This window comes from Mustela lutreola, chromosome 13, assembly GCF_030435805.1.
Source record: "Mustela lutreola isolate mMusLut2 chromosome 13, mMusLut2.pri, whole genome shotgun sequence".
NCBI lineage: Eukaryota > Metazoa > Chordata > Mammalia > Carnivora > Mustelidae > Mustela > Mustela lutreola.
In genome coordinates this window covers 86,814,653-86,832,790 of record NC_081302.1, presented here as the reverse complement: position 1 = coordinate 86,832,790, position 18,138 = coordinate 86,814,653, and the positions used below count along the sequence as shown (strand labels likewise).

Here is an 18,138-nt window from a genome sequence, read left to right as displayed (position 1 = left end):
AGCATCCCACCAGATGGCTATCTATTCTGTCTATTCAGTCCAATCAGAAAATAAGCCCTTCCCTTAACTCAGCATTTAGAACACTTGATGGAAGCTCCTTACAGGATGGCCCCCAGAGGCCTGTCTCAGCTATTGGACATCAGGCCAGGATGCTGTCTCGTCAGCATCAAGAGGGGACCAAGGAGCATCCCCAGGAAAAGATCTGGACACATGGGTCATCTGACCAAGGAAGGGAGAATGCCCCACTCCTCCTGTGCACAGCTGCCTGGGACTCTGGGGGCTACCACCCACCTTTGCACAGCTGTCTGGGGCTCTTGCAGCTCTGGGATCTCAGCTTCTCCAAGCGCTCTCCTCCACAGTCCTGAGGGCTGTTGTAAACACTAAGCAAGCACTGTCTCAATTAACCCATTCAGTTCTCACAGGAAATCTATGAGTGACATTACCATAATTTTATAGATGAAGGAACAGTGTCTTAAAGAGGCTAAAAAGTCAATTCCACCAAAGTTACATGGAGAGTGACAGAGCAGGGCTAGCCAGAAGCCCAGTCTCCACCATGCAGCCCTTAAACATCTCTGCCACCTCTGGCTGAAAGGGCATGGAAGAATGTACCTCACTCGAACCCAAGGGCCCACCACTCAGCCACCAGGCTCCAGTTCCAAGAGCCCAGACACAGTCCTTTCCACTGAGCTTCCTGGCCCTGTTGGGGACACAGGCTGGCCAGGCTGGTCTAGGGTCTCACCTCTTGTTCCTCAGTATAGATCACTCTATGGAAAGGAGTGGGTGACTGGAAGAATGTTTTTGAGGCTGAGATCCAAGCACTTATTTTTTCCATGATGATGGCCATGTGTCCTCGAAAGCCCTTGCAGAAAGGGGAAGTAGGTCAAACAGATGCCAGAAGCCTTGCCTGGCACATGTGTATACGTGTATGTATTTGTGTTCATGTGTGGTCTGTGAAACCACAGAGATGGAGCAATGTTGTTAAAAGCTTTCCTTGACCTCTCAATACAATTTCCTCTCCTTAAACTTATCCATACATATCTGGGCTGGAACACCTGGCCAAGTGATCATGAGAAGAAGGACATAAAAGGCTACCTTCCTCTGAAATTGGTCTGGGACTAAGCTGTAAAAACTTCATGTCCTAAAAATCCTCTCCATGGGCACTGACAGGAGCTGAATGAAGAAGACTAAATGAAGCCTACTCCTTGCCTAGCTAACTGAAGATAGAGGCTTCCATTATTTCTTTTTGTTTTTAATTCATTTTTTATTTTCAGCATAACAGTATTCATTATTTTTTGCACCACACCCAGTGCTCCATGTAATCCGTGCCTTCTATTATACCCACCACCTGGTACCTCGACCTCCCACCCCCCGCCCCTTCAAAATCCTCAGATTGTTTTTCAGAGTCATAGTCTCTCATGGTTCACCTCCCTTCCAATTTCCCCCAACTCCCTTCTCCTCTCTAACTCCCCATGTCCTCCGTGCTTTTTGTTATGCTCCACAAATAAGTGAAACCATATGATAATTGACTCTCTCTGCTTGACTTGTTTCACTCAGCATAATCTCTTCCAATCCCCTCCATGTTGCCACAAAAGTTGGGTATTCGTCCTTTCTGATGGAGGCACAATACTCCATAGTGTATATGGACCACATCTTCCTTATCCATTCATCCGTTGAAGGGCATCTTGGTTCTTTCCACAGTTTGGCGACCGTGGCCATTGCTGCTATAAACATTGGGGTACAGATGGCCCTTCTTTTCACGACATCTGTATCTTTGGGTTAAATACCCAGGAGTGCAATGGCAGGGTCATAGGGAAGTTCTATTTTTAATTTCTTGAGGAATCTCCACACTGTTCTCCAAAGAGGCTGCACCAACTTGCATACCCACCAACAGTGGAAAAGGGTTCCCCTTTCTCCACATCCTCTCTAACACATATTGTTTCCTGTCTTGCTGATTTTGGCCATTCTAACTGGTGTAAGGTGATATCTTAATGTAGTTTTAATTTGAATCTCCCTGATGGCTAGTGATGATGAACATTTTTTCATGTGTCTAATAGACATTTGTATGTATTTATTGGAGAAGTGTCTGTCCATATCTTCTGCCCATTTTTTGATATGATTGTCTGTTTTATGTGTGTTGAGTTTGAGGAGTTCTTTATAGATCCTGGATATCAACATTTTCTCTGTACTGGCATTTGCAAATATCTTCTCCCATTCCGTGGGTTGCCTCTTTGTTTTCTTGACTGTTTCCTTTGCTGTGCAGAAGCTTTTGATTTTGATGAAGTCCCAAAAGTTCATCTTCGCTTTTGTTTCCTTTGCCTTTGGAGACATATCTTGAAAGAAGTTGCTGTGGCTGATATCGAAGAGATTACGGTCTATGTTCTCCTCTAGGATTCTGATGGATTCCTGTCTCACGTTGAGGTCTTTTATCCATTTTGAGTTTATCTTTGTGTATGGTGTAAGAGAATGGTCGAGTTTCATTCTTCTACATATAGTTGCCCAGTTTTCCCAGCACCATTTATTGAAGAGACTGTCTTTTTTCCAAAAAATTATGTAATGAAGGTTATAAAATTAAAAAGAAGAAAGCAATTAAATAATATTTTGGCAAAATTACCCTGCAGCTTATCAGGTTCCCTCTGAGTAGGTATTTCAGCAAGTCACAGTGCAATTCTTGGAGACTGCTGGGTGTGAATCCCAGCACAGCCTTGGTCTTGGCAGCAGGTATCCTAAGTTGGCCTGGCAGCTGGGGGGAGTAGAGGGGAGGGCACAAAAGCCAAATGCAGTACTCAAAAATGCTCAAGCAGTCAGAAGTAACAGATTATGTATAGAGATAAAAGATCTTTAAACATTTCTGAGTTAAAAAAAAAAAAAAGAAGAAGAAACAGAAGGAGTTGTATAAGAAGGGAAGAGATTATGTATAAAAATTTTATTCACACATAAAAAACCATGATGTAGTCGTCAAGGTTCAATCCACATATATTTAGCACATTGGAAAGACTGCCTGAAGGAAGGAGAGAGACAGAAGTGGGTTCAGAGATGGAGGTAGAAATGGAATAAAAAGGCAAAAGTCTCACAACAAAGCTTCAAAAATGGGAAAAAGTCAAGTAAATGTAAGGTGGGTCATCTGTGGTCAGATGAGATAACTGTGTCTGAGGCTGGTCTTTGTGTCCTCCTTCCCCAGGCTGCACCACCAGTGTCTCACCCCTGGGCTTGCAGCCAGAGCTTGACAGAGTGATCGTGGCCCTGGCATCAGCACTTTCTCATGCATGTGGGCAACCAACTGGGGCCAGCAGAAAGGTGAAAACCCCCCAGAGTGATAAAGTGTTCTTGTGTTTCCAGACATCTTCACTATCACCCCAACCTTGTGGAGACTCATTTGGTGTACACTCAGGCACACATTCATGCACACTTTCATGCATGTACACACCACACACAACCACACACATGTGCACATTCAAACACCAAACTCATGCATACATACATATCTGCACACACCACACACACACACACACACACACGGACCTGACACTCTTCTGGTGGCCCTGAGCTCTATTCAGAAATCTAGGGTGCACTGCCCATGCTCATAGGTTAATCCCTGTTTTTAGCTCTTTATCTTCTCTAAGATGTGTGTCAGAGACAATCTCCCCAGTCCCCTTGATAATCTGGCCTCTTACACAGAGCTCAGAAGGGAAGCACAATTCATGGATCCTACCCTGAGAACAGCATGTCAAAGGGAAAAAAGACTCAGAGGGCCTCTGTTCAGGAGTCCCTGCCTGATACATCCCCAGTGCAACTGGGCAGAATCCATCACAGTCACATTTGTTCCCAAAGTGCCTGTGGGGGCAAGAAAAGGAAGACCATAACACATATCATGGCTACTGACCAGGCACTTGGGGCCCCCGGGAGAACTAGGCAGTCAGTGGTCTGGCCACACCAAGACACGAAATTCCAAGCTCAAATCAGTGCAGGTGCCCGTGGTGGTTCAGCAATGATGCCCCTATCCATCACAGTTCTTTTCTGGGCCCAAAACTGAAGGAAAGTTGCAAAACTGTCTGTTCTTCCAAGGCCTCTCGTCAAGTTGGTGAACAGACTCTCCCTACTTATCAACAAGACTCTCACCTGGCAAGTAACATGACCCTGAAGCCACAGCCTCTGCCCTTGGATGAAGAGCACCAAAGTACAAGGTGGGGACAGGTATCAGCATCAGGCCTTGCACACAGCTGCTATATTCTTTGGTTGTGATCCTTAGTAAAGATGACATAGGAAAGAACTTTAGGGTTCAAAACCTGTGGCCAAGAAAAAATTCTTGAGATATCTTTGGTACAAAAGGTGATTTTATTAAAGCACAGGGACAGGTCCCGTGAGCAGAAAGAGCTGCTGCAACAGGGTTGTGAAGGGTGGCTAATTATATACTTGGGAATTGGGAGAGATAAAGAAAAAGGGAGGTTTTTAAAGAACTTTCTTATGCTAAGGAAGACCTACAAGATAATGGCCCTCTGATACTGCATTAACATTAAGTTACTTGGGAGATTCTGGAAAAATATCACATATGTTTCCTCCAGGAGTAGAAGGTGGTAGGGAGGTTGTAGAGTGTGAGCTTATCCAGTCTTCAGGCAGTCTTTTGTTCCATCATCACTGAGAATTGTATTTTTCATAACCAGAACCGGATTTAAATCCTTAACCCACTCATATCTAGCTGAAGGCTATGAGATGCTCTTCCCATAGTAATTCACCCATTGTCCTGGCTACCTTGGTTTACCAAGGGATTCGCTGGTTTGAGTAACTCATCAGAACTCATGTCATTTACTGGGTTTATTCCCACCCATGGGAACAAGGCCACATTCGCTCTGGCTGACTCTGGACTTCACCAGACCTATCTCCTTCCAACTTTCCTTCCTCTGACACACGGTCTCCTCCACAACGTAGCCTCATGGTTGACTTGTTCTTTCTCCAAGTCAACCCAGAGGCTGAGATGGATCTGTTAACTTGATTTCTCTCCATGCATTTAGATGCATGGTCTATTCCTCCATTCATCCCTCTTTAATAACAATAAGTGGTAATGGTCATAGTAACTGTTTGTATGTACTGGACCTGAGGAAAACTCTTTTTTTTTTTTTTTAAGATTTTTTATTTATTTATTTGACAGACAGAGATCACAAGTAGGCAGGGAGGCAGGCAGAGAGAGAGGAAGGAAAGCAGGCTCCCTGCTGAGCAGAGAGCCCAATGCGGGCCTCCATCCCAGGACCCTGAGATCATGACCTGAGCTGAAGGCAGAGGCTTTAACCCACTGAGCCACCCAGGTGCCCCTGAGGCAAACTCTTATCTGCTCTCTAAGTTAATCCTCACAATAACCTATAAAGTAGACACTTTATAGGCACATACACATGAAAGAGCTCAGTGAAATGTAAAGGAAGGGTCCTTAGAACTGGGGCTTACACAGCATCTTAACAGAACAGTAAATTTTTTTTTTTTTAATTAATTTTTTTATTTTTTATAAACATATATTTTTTATATACATATATTTTTATCCCCAGGTCTGTGATGCTTAGCGAAATAAGTCAAGAACAGTAAATTTTAAGAGAGGTGAAAAAACAAAAGAAAAAGAAAAGAAAAGGTCTTTGAGTTTCTAGGGCATCAATCTGTGAGAAGGTAAATATGTGGGAGAACTAGTGGAGAAAAAGGGCCAGTTTTAGCAAGGTTTTTGTGTAAATTCTTCTGGTGCCATCTCTAGGCTGATAAGCATCTAGAGTTATCTCAATGATTAACTCCTGTCCTTCCTAGAGAGTGTTGCACGGCACCTTTAAAATGTATGTCCTGCTTTCAGGTAAATAGGGGAGAGCAGAGCACTTGTCTTATATCTGTTTCTTCTCAATTGCCTTCAGCTGAAAATAATCAGTATGCCAAGCTGGCATATTTGGCATATTTCTGGATGGCATATTCTGCACCCATTACTGAGAAGTCATTCACCTGCTGAGACAAGAATAGTTTTGTGGGTGCAGTTTCAGGGAATCTATGTGTGTCTGTCAGTTTCTCTGTCATGTTAATAATCTCATCCTTCTCTAATCCCAGACATCTCAGGGAAGAGTTAAAAGTGGCCAATATGTTCTTTTTCTGGTTGGGGAGATGTACTACTGGGTAGCAAAGGCCTAAAGTATATCTCTCATTCCCTTTTCCTAGATTCCAGCAGGACTTGGGACCTGGACAGCTCCCTCAGTCTGCCACCGAAGGAGGAGATAAAATGAGCCCAAGTTCTATGTTGTGGATCCTCACAGCTGGACACAGGCACAGAGCATTTCCTGAGCTGCAGGTAGGAATCTGACTCTGTGACCAATGTCCTCTTCACCTCAGGGAGTGCTATGGGTCTCTGCCTCCTCCAAGGATTCTGAGCTGTTTGGTTGTCCCATCTTTCAGCCCTCCTTGTTACCTAAATACTGTATGTGACTCTGGGGCTCAGAAATCAAACACAGAGGTGGAGAAAACATGACTGGGAGGGATATTTTGTGGGAAAAGAAATTAGGATAAAATTAGGATTGGAGAATATTGTTCAATACAATCCAATTAGGATTAGAGAATATAGGTAAAAAAAAATCCCTCATTAAGTGTTCACTGATTGTCTATATAGGGGAGGAAATCATTTTTTCTATGTCCTTCAAGGTTCTTCTAGCTAGACTAAGAATTAAGCTGACATGAGACAGATTAACAGGAGAAAATCAAATTTAATTTCATACATATGGAGAATCCATACAGACATGAGATCCTAAAATCAGACAAAAGAAGGTATATCCTGAACTAAAGTTGGGAATAGGGAATTCAAAGGAATAAATGCAATTCACAGGAAGATGAAAAAGAGAAAATGTTTGGTCAACAAATGCTTGCTGGATCATCCATAAACAATCGGACATAGAAAGGACTTTGATGCAACAGGCCTTGATCCATTCCTCCCTATCCACCACACCTAGTTCACATTACAGTGTAGTTTTCGATGGTGACCACTCTCTCCCTCTATCTAAATTATGTTTAAGTCTTTTTGGCCTTGATTGTTTTAAACTTGGCATGATCTTTATGCCAAGTTGGCTGGTCTTGGTGGGTGACAGCCCCTGGCCCCTACATCTATAACATTCATAAGGGCAAAAGGTGGGAGCCTGTGAAGGTTTAAAAGAATCCCAAAGGAAGGCAACAATAGGTATGATCATATAATAATATAAAAAAGGATTCTCTAGGTCAAAATTTGCCATCAACAGATACTTTTGTTCTGTGAGAAAAAAATATGTAAATAGCCCTAAGAGAAAGGAAATACCAACAGATAAATTTATATGAAAAATATTCAAAGAATCAGAGAAATCTTAATTAAATGTTAGTTAAACTAGATGCCCTTTTATATCTACATAAATTCTTTTTATTGTTTGTGAGGATGACAGAGATAGATGTACCACATCCGGCTAATTGAGGATAAAAAGTTAAAACCTTGCTGGAAAGCAATCTGGCACTTTGTGTCAAAAGCCTCTAAAATATTCAGTCCACTCAGTATCTCTAATCCTAAGAATCTGTCTAAGAGGAAAAAAATTTAAATACAGACAAATATGAAGAAACAAGGACATTGAAATTTATTATGTTATAAAAATAAATGGAGATGATCTAAATTTCTGATAATATAAGGGTTTACCTAAATTACGGTAGAGCTCTACTATGAGATATTAATGCCTTTATGAAAAACAAGGTTATAGAGAATTTTCAATGTTATTAAGGTAAAAGATGAAGATAGAGAATTGCACATGTGGAATGATTTCACATGTGGGTGTATATATTCTTAAAAAGACACATGGGAAAAACAGAAAGAGAGGGCCATAAAAACAGTAGTAAGAGTAGTTTGAGGGAAGAGAAAGAGAGAAAAACTGAAGTGAGAAGACCCAAAAATTTAAGAATGATTACTGAGTATCAGTTAGCTTTTGCTGCAGGACTAACAACACAAATTCTCAGCAGCAAAGAACAATCAGGATTTATTACTCCTATGTCTGGGGGTTCACCTAATTTGGTCTGGGCCTGCCCCACAGTTCCAGATCTCACAGGGTATCTGCATTTCACCTGGGCCCCAGATCCAGGCTGGGCTTGCCTGAGACACTGTTTTGGGGCAACGGTGCTTCAGGGGTCTCTCCTCCTCCTCCCAGGGCCAGCAGGCTAGCCTGGACATGTCCTTCTTACAGTATTTATTGGCAGAATAACAAAAGACCTCTTCAGGCCTGGGCTCAAAACTGGCACCAGGTGACTTCTGCCTATATTAATCCCAAAGGAAGTCAGATGGTGGAGTTCAGCTTCAAGCTATCAGAAAAAAGCTCACACACAGTGGGAGAGCACCACAGAAGAACGTGGTGAAGGCCATAAGTCTAGAGAGGGCAAAGAAGTGGGACCCTCCATGAAGACTTCCTCAGTAGGTTATCATGATATTAATGTACTCATTTATACATTTAAATGTTATATTTACTAATATTCTGCACTGAGCCAGGGTTACCTTTTATGATAAGAAAAATGTAAGTTGGGAGATTCTTTTGTTCTGGCATACTTATGTTTTTCATTTCTTTTTAATCAAAAGATACTTGAGCAGATCTGATAGTAAAAGGAATGGAAATTGGAAAGAAGCCTATGAAACATAATGTTGTATCCATAAGGCATCCTCAGAGATTACAGTTTCTGCTCATTAACTTAAAACAAGTGCCACCCCTATAAGGTATAGCAATACCTACAGATGTCACTGATACTATTCCTTCACACAACCCAGGATGGTCACAGATTGGGAAATTCTTTCTATGGAAAGAACATTTTCCCCCTTTCCTTCTTTATGAAAGTAAAATAGCAGATGCTGTGACAGTCCATGACATGATGGAGTTAACATGACATGGAAGGTTATTGGTACCCAAAATGGATGGTAATGATTTTAACTATCATCCCCACACACTAAGCCATGATTAATTTTCTCTCTGCCAAAACCACAGGGAGTCACATTAGTGTCCAAAAAGGGCAGAAAGAAAAGGTGTTATTTGTTGAGAGCCTCCTATGAGCCAGGACTGTGCTGATTGCTTCCACAGAGAACACCCATGTGAACCTCACAAAAACCCTCTGAGACAGACCCACTGACTCTTCAGCTGTGGAAGCTGAACATCAGAGAGGGAGGTAAACTTGCCCAAGAGAGTTTTAAGTCCAGTTCTATCAGAAACTTCTGCTTTTTCTTCTGTATCATGCTGCCTGATCTCATTCAGAAACACAAATAAGGAAGGCGACAGAGATCTTACCCTGATCCCCATCTTTTACAATCAGCTTTTACAGAAGAAGGGCTGAGTGTGAGGGAGCTATGTCTAAAAATAGGTCTAAAGATAGGTCAAATCCATTTCCTTTGCTCAAAGAACTGACAGGTGAGGAAGGCATCTTGGTGTCCAATGAGATGGCAAAGTGAACACAATACGGACATGTATAAAATTGCGTATGCAAAAAACTTCATCTATTAATGAATACTGCTAGACAACATTTAAAATTTCTACCTCTGTATTTCTTCACTTCTCCATTATGTTTCCTATCTATTTGCCTCAGGGTTCCATATTCCAGGTGATTTCCTCATAAGTTTCTACAAACCCACTACAGTTGGTTCCATATGTAAGCCATTGTTTTTCTCTTCATGTGTTTTCATTTCTAGATTTATTTTCTCCATAATGTTCCTGTGCTTGCCTTATGAATTCTATTCCTTCTTTTTGTCTTCCTTCACACATTTTTTAAAAAGATTTATTTATTTGTTTTAGAAAGAGTATGTATACATGTTGGGGAAGGGGGAGAAATAAAGGAGAAAGAGAATCTCAAGTAGACTCTCTGCTGAGCAAGAAGCTCTATGTGGGGCTCAATCGCATGACCATGAGATCATGAGCTTGAGCTGAAATCCATATGCAGATGCTTAACTGACTGAGCCACCCAGGCACCCCCTTCCTTCACATTTTAAACATACTTTTATGATAGCCATGCTCAGATTTTACTGTTATCTCTAGTTTCTTGAGGGTATTTTCATCAAATCTGCTCACTTTTATGCCATTGGGTTTCCTTCCGTATTTTGTGTTTTCATCCACAAGTCATCTTCAGGGGGATTATCCTCTGTACATGCCTCCCTGTGGGGCAACTATCATTGTCTCCACTTGCACACTATGAGGTTTGTTGCTTCCAGTTCTCTTGGGAGGTTAGTTTCCACATCCTTCATCTCTCTCTTTCATCTGGCCTCTTACAGTGTGCTCAACTTCATGGTTCCAATTTCTCACATCAAATCTGTTCCAGCCTCAGCCCTGAGCAACAAGCTTGCTCAGCAATGGGCCATGCGCTCAGGCCAGGAGTTTTTAATTCAACTTCATAGAAGTTATTGAGTCCAGACTTTACTCAGGCAGCCACATGCCAGTTCCCACCACAAATAGCCTCAATATGGCAGTTAACACCTCAGCCTTTAAGAAAAAATACCTCCATGCCATGTGCCTTCAGCTTTGTCCTACCACTGACTTGTCTCTGCATCTCTGGCGTCAAGAGAGTTTTCATTGAAACATGGTTCTGCATTTGTATTTATATTTTATCTGGCACTTCATGTGTGGAGCAAGAGGTGAACTATCCATGACAGCCAAGTTGGCCAGGCAATTGGATGTTGTATTAACTGAGGGAATGCCACAAATAGCTTAAATGTAACATGTTCAAAAGCGAACCCATCAGCACCTATGATCTACAAAGTTTAGGATCGTTCTTTCTGCTCCATAACCCTTAGCACACGACTTTCATCTTCATGGTCCTTGTGGTCACAAGATGGCTGCTGGAAAGGTAGGAAGGTAAAAGGGCACAGACTGACTGAGTCAGCTCTCTTTTTAATGAGGTTTTCTAAAATCCATCCATTCAACAATTTTCTTTTATATCTCATTGTCCAAGACTTATGGAAATCTCAATCTAGAAGAAAGTCTGAAATAAGCAGTTTTTTAGCTGAGCACACTACACTCCCCACAAATTGAATTCTATTAATTAGAAATTCTCTGCCATAGTAGCTGAGACTAATGCACAGGACCCTTTGTGACCTACTGTCTCTAGCCCCTCATCAGCTCCATTTCTCCAGTATCATCTCCTTCTACTTTTACAAACAAATTCTTTGCTACCACCAAACTGAAGCTGGACTACTTCCTATAGCAACCTTCCCACAGCAATCCACAGGTAGCATTAGTCACTCATAATTCCTTATTTTAGGTCTGCCATTCTTGATAGACTGTAAACCCCATGGAAGTTCACAAATGGAATTTCAGAACTAATCACTGGCTTGACAAATACTGGGTGCTCAATAAATCTTTCTTTACTTATGAGTGGATGGACAGATGGATGGAGTGATAGATGGATGAGTGTTCTCTTTCTCTCTCATATCTCTATGTTTTCATATATGCTGTTCCCTTTGCCTAGCATGCCCTTCTTCCATTGTCCACCCAGCTAATTCCTGTTTATCATGAAAATTCAACTGAGATGTGCCCCATACAAGAAAGTTCTCCCTGGTCACACCTACCTGGATTTGGTGTCCTGCTATTTGCTCTTGTGGTCCCTGTGCATCCCTCCACAGCAGCCTTTACCATGTGTCCCTTGTTTTTAGAGAAAGATTTGGCAGGTGGAAGATACTTTGGATGAGATGAACAAAGAGTTCTTCTGGCTCACTGCTCAAGCCCTGGAGCTCCAGAAGGAAAAAGACAAACCAGCACAACTGCTCCCCAGTGAAGGCAATACATTTGTGGTAAGCCCAACAGACCACTGCCTCAGCTCCTGAGGTGCCCACAGATAGCTAGGTCTCACAGTCTGCCATAGAAGGGATTGAGACCAGAACAACCAGTTCTGATCAGAAATCCCACCAGCCATAGTTTGGTTTTGCCTGTTTGTTTTGGCAAGTACTTCTAGAGACAGGGAAGCCCACTCAATCAGCTTGGATTTGCAGCTGGGGTCTCTAAGTAAACTTATGGCCTGGAAAGATTGAGGAAGAACATGAAAAGGGAACAATAAAAATAGCAGTTCAGATGCAGCCTAACCAGTAGCACATGGTTCTGGAACAGTGACTTTTTCACAAGATGCATCGGTCATCTAGATTGCTCCTCCATCCTAACTTGGGTCTTTGGAGGTATCAATACAGGGAAGGTTGGAGTGGGCAAAGACAAGAGACAGAAGGGATGATTTAGTTGTCCCTGCACTGAGCTCAATAAAACTCTATCCACTAAAGCAGGCGGCCAGCTTGTGGGCCTTAGTTTTCCATTTGGAAATTTTTAATACTCCTTTAAAATACCATTTTTCTTGACCTGAGTTTTTTTGCATACTCTTAATTTCTGCACCCAAGCCCATTCCTCCATCATCTCACCCTACTCCCTGCCTTACTAAGTGACTAAACACAGGCAATGCTCTGAGTGGTGGAGGACACCTCCTCTCACCAGGCATCCAAGAATGGGCATCTCTGTCACCAAGGAATCCCTTCTTCAGCTAAGAAGGGCCCTGGGAGTGAGGACCCAGGAGGAACAGCATTGGGGCACTGCAGTATTCCATAGATACAGAGAGTTCCATGAGAACGTTGCATATGCCTGGGCCTTAATGTTGGGAGATTTGGAAAATCTGTTCTTGGTCAAGCTGACCTCCTTCTTCAGACAAAAACAATGAGAAAGGTCACCTGTGCTCCCAAATGAATAAAGGAAAATTTATCTTGTGTACAAACAAAGGCACAGCGGGGGCTGTGTAACAGCCATGAAATGCACAGATGCCCTTCCCAGCAGGGCTGAAGGAACAGTCTCCTGAGGCCCAAAAGTTTCCCTGAACCCCCAAGGTGGGTCTTCCTTATGAAACCCAAATGCAGATGCCAACTTCCCCTTGTATTCTTTCCTCAGTGTGTTTATTGTTCCTTCCCTGAGCTTCATCTAGACTTTTCCCAAAAAGGTCACACTAAGCTGTGGGGTCTCTAGACAGCCACTCTCCAGTCAGATAGGCAGCTATGATGTCAGTTCCACTGCAGAGGGATCTAGCACAAGGATCTATCATTGACTGCATTGAGGGGCTCAGATGATTTGGTGAGGATAAAATAACAGGGATACTTCAAGATTAAAGAGACATTATATAAATATCTCTAGTATTAAGGAAGAAAAAAAAAAACAGGATGAGCTGAGGGGCTATAAAATGCAGCAAGATTTAATTATTCAATAATTATTCCAGATTATTAACCATGATAATTATGTAATGATATAATTAGTTGTTGTGCATTACTGTAGCAACATAAACTTAGGGAACACTATGTCTTTATTAGTTAATTGTGAGGTCATTGCCTGGAGGTAACGTGTTGGCATCTGCCCAAGTATTTGGAAGGGTGGTAATGCCTAGAGGTTGTTAGAGTGACAAGCATCTTGCCAATGTTACATGGTAGATTCAGGAAAGAGTGAGTTTACAATTCACAGGGGCCACATCTCCTTTTTCTATTTGTGTCCTTTTCAGGAGGTTCCCAGCATCTTCCCTTGTGAGTGGCAAGAAGAAAGACCCTACCCAGTGGAGGCAAGTGGCCCAGAAGGAGACAATCTGGGGACCTGGGCCCTGAAGAGTGAGCAGCCCCTGATGCTGGGAGTTAGAAGAGCCCACCTGGCTCAGAGGATTGAAGACCTGGAGTGGGAGCTGTCCCTGCTCCTCCAGGTGACAGATGGCAGTGTGTGTGTCGGAGGGAGCTGGCCTAGCCTGGGGAGACACTGAGTCACACAGGATATTGCGGTGGCCATCTGTAGGAGTGCCTTCTCCACAGAGAACATTACCTGGTTAATCAGCTCATTCCTGATAGGAAGGAGTGGGTGTCTAAGGGGCCACAAGCCTAAAGCATGTTCTCAGTTTTATGACATGCTTCTTTTGGGTAATACCCAAATTTCTTTCAGAGCCTAAACCTTGGCTTGTGCAGATTTCTGTCTGCCATCTTTGGGGTAAGGGAAAATAAAGTTATACAGGTTGAGAAAATTGACATGTATTCCCATCACTGAGTCTATTCCCCATTCTCTCTTCAGGGTGCTGGTCATTGGGTGCTCTAGTCCAGACCAAATGCCCTCAACAGCTTTACTGGGGAGCCTGGTTTCAGGATTGAGAAGTGTTTGGGATGGGAACCATAAGGACTTAGGTACAGCCATAGCAAAGAGCTTCCACACCCATCTTCCAGTCCTCAGGGGAACCCATAAGCCACATTCCTTGCTTGGTTTCAGTGATCTGCTGGAGCACAGAAAGGCTGGCCATGCCAAGCTGGAAAGCCCCAGCCTCCTGTGCCATACTGAAGGCCTCAGCCCCAGAGGGGACTCTGCTTCCCCAGGACAGCCTGAACTTTCTGCCTTCTGTGCCTTTGCACAAGCAGCTCTCTTCCCAGAAGGTCTCTCCTCTCTCTGTCCGCTTCTGTCAGCTAAAGCTCTTTGTACCCTCCACGACCTAGCCCAGAGGTGCCAGGCTCCCTGCAGCAATTCTCAACTTCTTTGCAATCTTTCTCTCCTTTGAGTCCTCATGTTGCTTTGTCTCTACTATTCATCATATTCCCACGTTAGCCATTTGTGCCATGGTTTATTCTTTCTTCTAGACTTTAAGTTCCTTAAAAGCAGAGTGTGTCTCACACACACACACACACACACACCACATCCCACAGCACACTCCTTTACACGTACAGGGTACCATACTTCATGAGTGTAACTGACTGTACAGACAAAGCCACTAACCCTGATGTCACATAGTCATGCTGGAATGACCAACACATGGGAAACTGAACACCACTAAGAAAGAGAGAGGCATTCAGAGGCAAAGAAGCAGAGCTCCACAGTTGGAGCCCTGGGACAAGTTCAAGGAGGGGTCAGGATCTGAACCAAGCCTTCAAGGGTATGAAACATGGATTGTGGATAAGGCGCCCAGAAAAGGGAGAGTACTTCTGGCTGGTTCGGTAGCTGGTAAAAGAGAGACATGAAAGAGAAGAGGATGCAAGGTATTAACCAAAAGGATTCAGGACAGAATCCGTTTAGGAAGAGGGTACCACAAGAAGAAATAGGGGTGGAAAGAGTGTCCTAAGTCCCAGAAATCTCTGGCTCCTGGGGCTCCCCTTCCCATTCTCAGCTAGTGCTCTTTGGCCCATAGCCATGCTGTGACTGAGGCTGCCAGGCGAGGTCATGCCACAGAACTGTGTCCAGCCATTTCTGATAACCAGTGTCGGGTTGTGGACCTAGGTCCTCCTAGCAGCTAGGTGGAGGCGTACGTGGACTCTGATAGCTTGTCAATTTAATCATACATGTCTGCACATGTATGTGTCTGTCTCACCATGGACCTGAACCTGGTAGTCTCAAGCAGATATTCACCTGGAGGGGCAGACCTCCCCTTGCTATTCATTGGGTCTGTCATGGTGGCCACCCACAGTTGTGCCTCAAACACTTCAGGAGGAGCTTTCTCACATGACTCTCCCCCCAGCCAGGAGCTATCACTACCATAGGGAGTGTAGGTCTCCAAGTCTCCTCTGCCTGTGAGATCCTATAATTTAGAGCTCCAGGCCACTAAAGAAAAACAAGCTGTTACAGGGGCCAAAGTCCCCCATCAAGTCCTCACTAGGGTATGGGATGAGAAGATGCTCTGCTGACTGTCAGCTGGTTTTTACTTCTCTGGCTGGTCTGAAATGTTCATCATCATTCTCTACAGAGATGAATGAATGCTGTCTCTTTTAGTAGCAGCAAGTCTCTAGGCTAGGACACAAGAAAGGTCACTCTCCATTTAGGCTAAAAAGGGAAAAGCACCAATGATGCTGTATTTCTACTGCTCCCTGGGCCTCCAGGCAACTCTCCATATAATCAAACTGCTTCCTAATGTGGTCTCTAGGATTGACACTGCTAACCCTGAGAGACCTAAAAATCCTATTTCTGCCACCATCAAACACTACAATACAACCCAAAGGTGTGTCTGTCTGACAATATTCATTGACAGATACATGGTTCAGAGTGGACCAAGGCCCAGAACTGAGATGTGAGCAAGAGGCCTGGGGGATTTCACTAGACATGTGTCTATGGGACGGTTCATGCCTGTGGGTCTGGAGATCAGCCAGGAAGGAGTCCAGGCTGACCCTGGGGCGATCTGACCCCATGGCCACCTCTCATGAATCCTAAATCAACCATTAGAACAGCCAGACATTCAGCAAACTCAGAAACTACCTTCATTCACAGAAGGGGATCCAAAAGGGTGAGAGGCTGGTCCAGGCTTTCATGGTGCTGGGCTCAGTGCATCTCAAACTGCACATGCAGGAAAATTGCCAGGGGTCTTAAAAAGGGTTAAAAAACAGCTTCCTATTCTAGAGGTCCAGAGTGTCTGTGTTTCTAACAAGCTCCAAGAGAGACACCTGGGCTGCTGGTCTGTGGGCCTCACTTTGAGTCCAAGTTCACAGGCCCTTGGTGAGGAAAGTCAATAGTATTTTAGCCAGGAGAATAATATTATCTGGGGGTACACAGCATTGGGAGGTCAGTGGATTCTAAATTCTGCTTGTTCCTGAATTTGAAATGCTACTAAACACCCAAATCTGCTACAAGCTATACATGTGATCCTGAAGCTCAGTGACATGGGAACTGGATACAGGGAAGCCTTCAAAGGACACTGACATCCTAAAGACCACACAACCCTCAGCAACCTGCATAGCACTCAGCCCTTGGCAGCCCTGCCCAAAGTAGCTGCTCCCACTCCCCCCTGGACAGTACTTTCTAAATGCCAAAGCCTAGTCTAAGAGCTTTAAATACATAATCTCATTTCATTTTCACAGGAATCATATTGCTTAGGTGGCATCGTTTTCAGCCCACAGATGAGGAAATGGAGGACAAAGAAACAGTGATCTTAGGAACTGCATGGCAGGTTTCATTTTCAGACCTTGCTCTATCTAACAAAACCCATGTTCTAACCATCATGTTACAGTGCTGACTACCCGATGAACATTCTGAAATCTACAGGTAGTTAGAAATGAACAGCCCAGCACATATTCACAGAGTCTCAAATGAAGGCCATCTTTGACTTGCCTGGACCAGTGGCATCTAATGCAAGCTACTCTGAGTCCTACGAGTCTTCCAGTATCAGAGAGTTCTACAAGGATTTACTTCAGTTTTTTTAAGTCTAATTTAACTATTCTAAAACTAAAATATATTCAAAGATATAATGGCCAACACACAAATCACTGGAAAACACCCAAGTCTCAACTGCCAGGTTAGTGTGTTTTAACATGGACTCCAAAACTTAATCTCCTATATTAATTTTAAAATATCCTAAAATTGCAAAGCAAGATGTTTTTAAACTTTCAGAATTTAAATAGTTGATCTGTATGAATCCAGATTTTTCTCAATAATGCATTACAAAATAACATAAGTAAGTGAGATGTTGGCTTGCATATATGTCAGCCAAAGCCATCCATGCCTCCCATTAAATGTTTGTATTTTTCAGAAGAGCCTCATTGCTTTTGTTGACCAGTTTACAATAATTTGTTCAATCTGAATTTATAGAACAACTTATACTATTAGAAGGTGGTCGCTCTTTTTTTTTTCCCCAACTTTGTTTACTGCCTAAACAAAATCTCATAAGATTTTGTTGGCAGTAAGATTCCTTTACTTAAAGAGAGCTCCTGCCTGCCTGCAGGTCCCATCTGAGCCTTGAGGCTCTGGGGCTAGGTTCTGGCAGAATGACCTGCCCTGCCCCTCAGGGGAATGCCCTGGGCGTTGGCAATCTTTGTTTAAAAGCTTTGTCTTTTCCCTGGTGGGGCAGCATCTCTGGGGAAAATACTGCAGCATTTCCGTGTTTGATGGTGCTACCAGCCCTGGCCTGGCCCTACCACAGAAAAGGGACTGCCCCCAGAACTCTGTAGGCCTGCCCCATCCCGCCCTGCGTTCCTTCTTTCTGATGTTGTTGACAATGATAATGCTTGGCACTAACCCACCAAGGACAATCCAGCCTCCCAGCTTGTTCCCACTTTCCCAAGCACTGCCAGGGCATCAGGAAGGTCAGAGAACAAACACAACAACTTGCTCTCCACCACCTTCTTAATCACTGCAAACCACTCTCTGCTCAAGAAGAAGGGGTGGCTCACCCTTGCAGCTCCTGCATTTGGCTTTA

At 43.5% G+C, this 18,138-nt stretch overlaps 1 protein-coding gene across 1 annotated transcript in view; it reads left to right on the top strand.

The window, feature by feature from the left end:
- LOC131814124 (SCO-spondin-like) overlaps positions 1–14,005 on the top strand; it is a 105,724-nt gene extending 91,719 nt beyond the window's left edge. Inside the window, exons 62-66 of the mRNA XM_059144822.1 lie at positions 3,179–3,294; positions 4,063–4,181; positions 6,175–6,304; positions 11,633–11,770; positions 13,498–14,005. Coding sequence (XP_059000805.1) covers positions 3,179–3,294; positions 4,063–4,181; positions 6,175–6,304; positions 11,633–11,770; positions 13,498–13,746 — 752 coding nt within the window. The 3' untranslated portion in view covers positions 13,747–14,005. The remainder of the gene's footprint in view (positions 1–3,178; positions 3,295–4,062; positions 4,182–6,174; positions 6,305–11,632; positions 11,771–13,497) is intronic.
- The last annotated feature ends 4,133 nt before the right edge of the window (positions 14,006–18,138 follow it).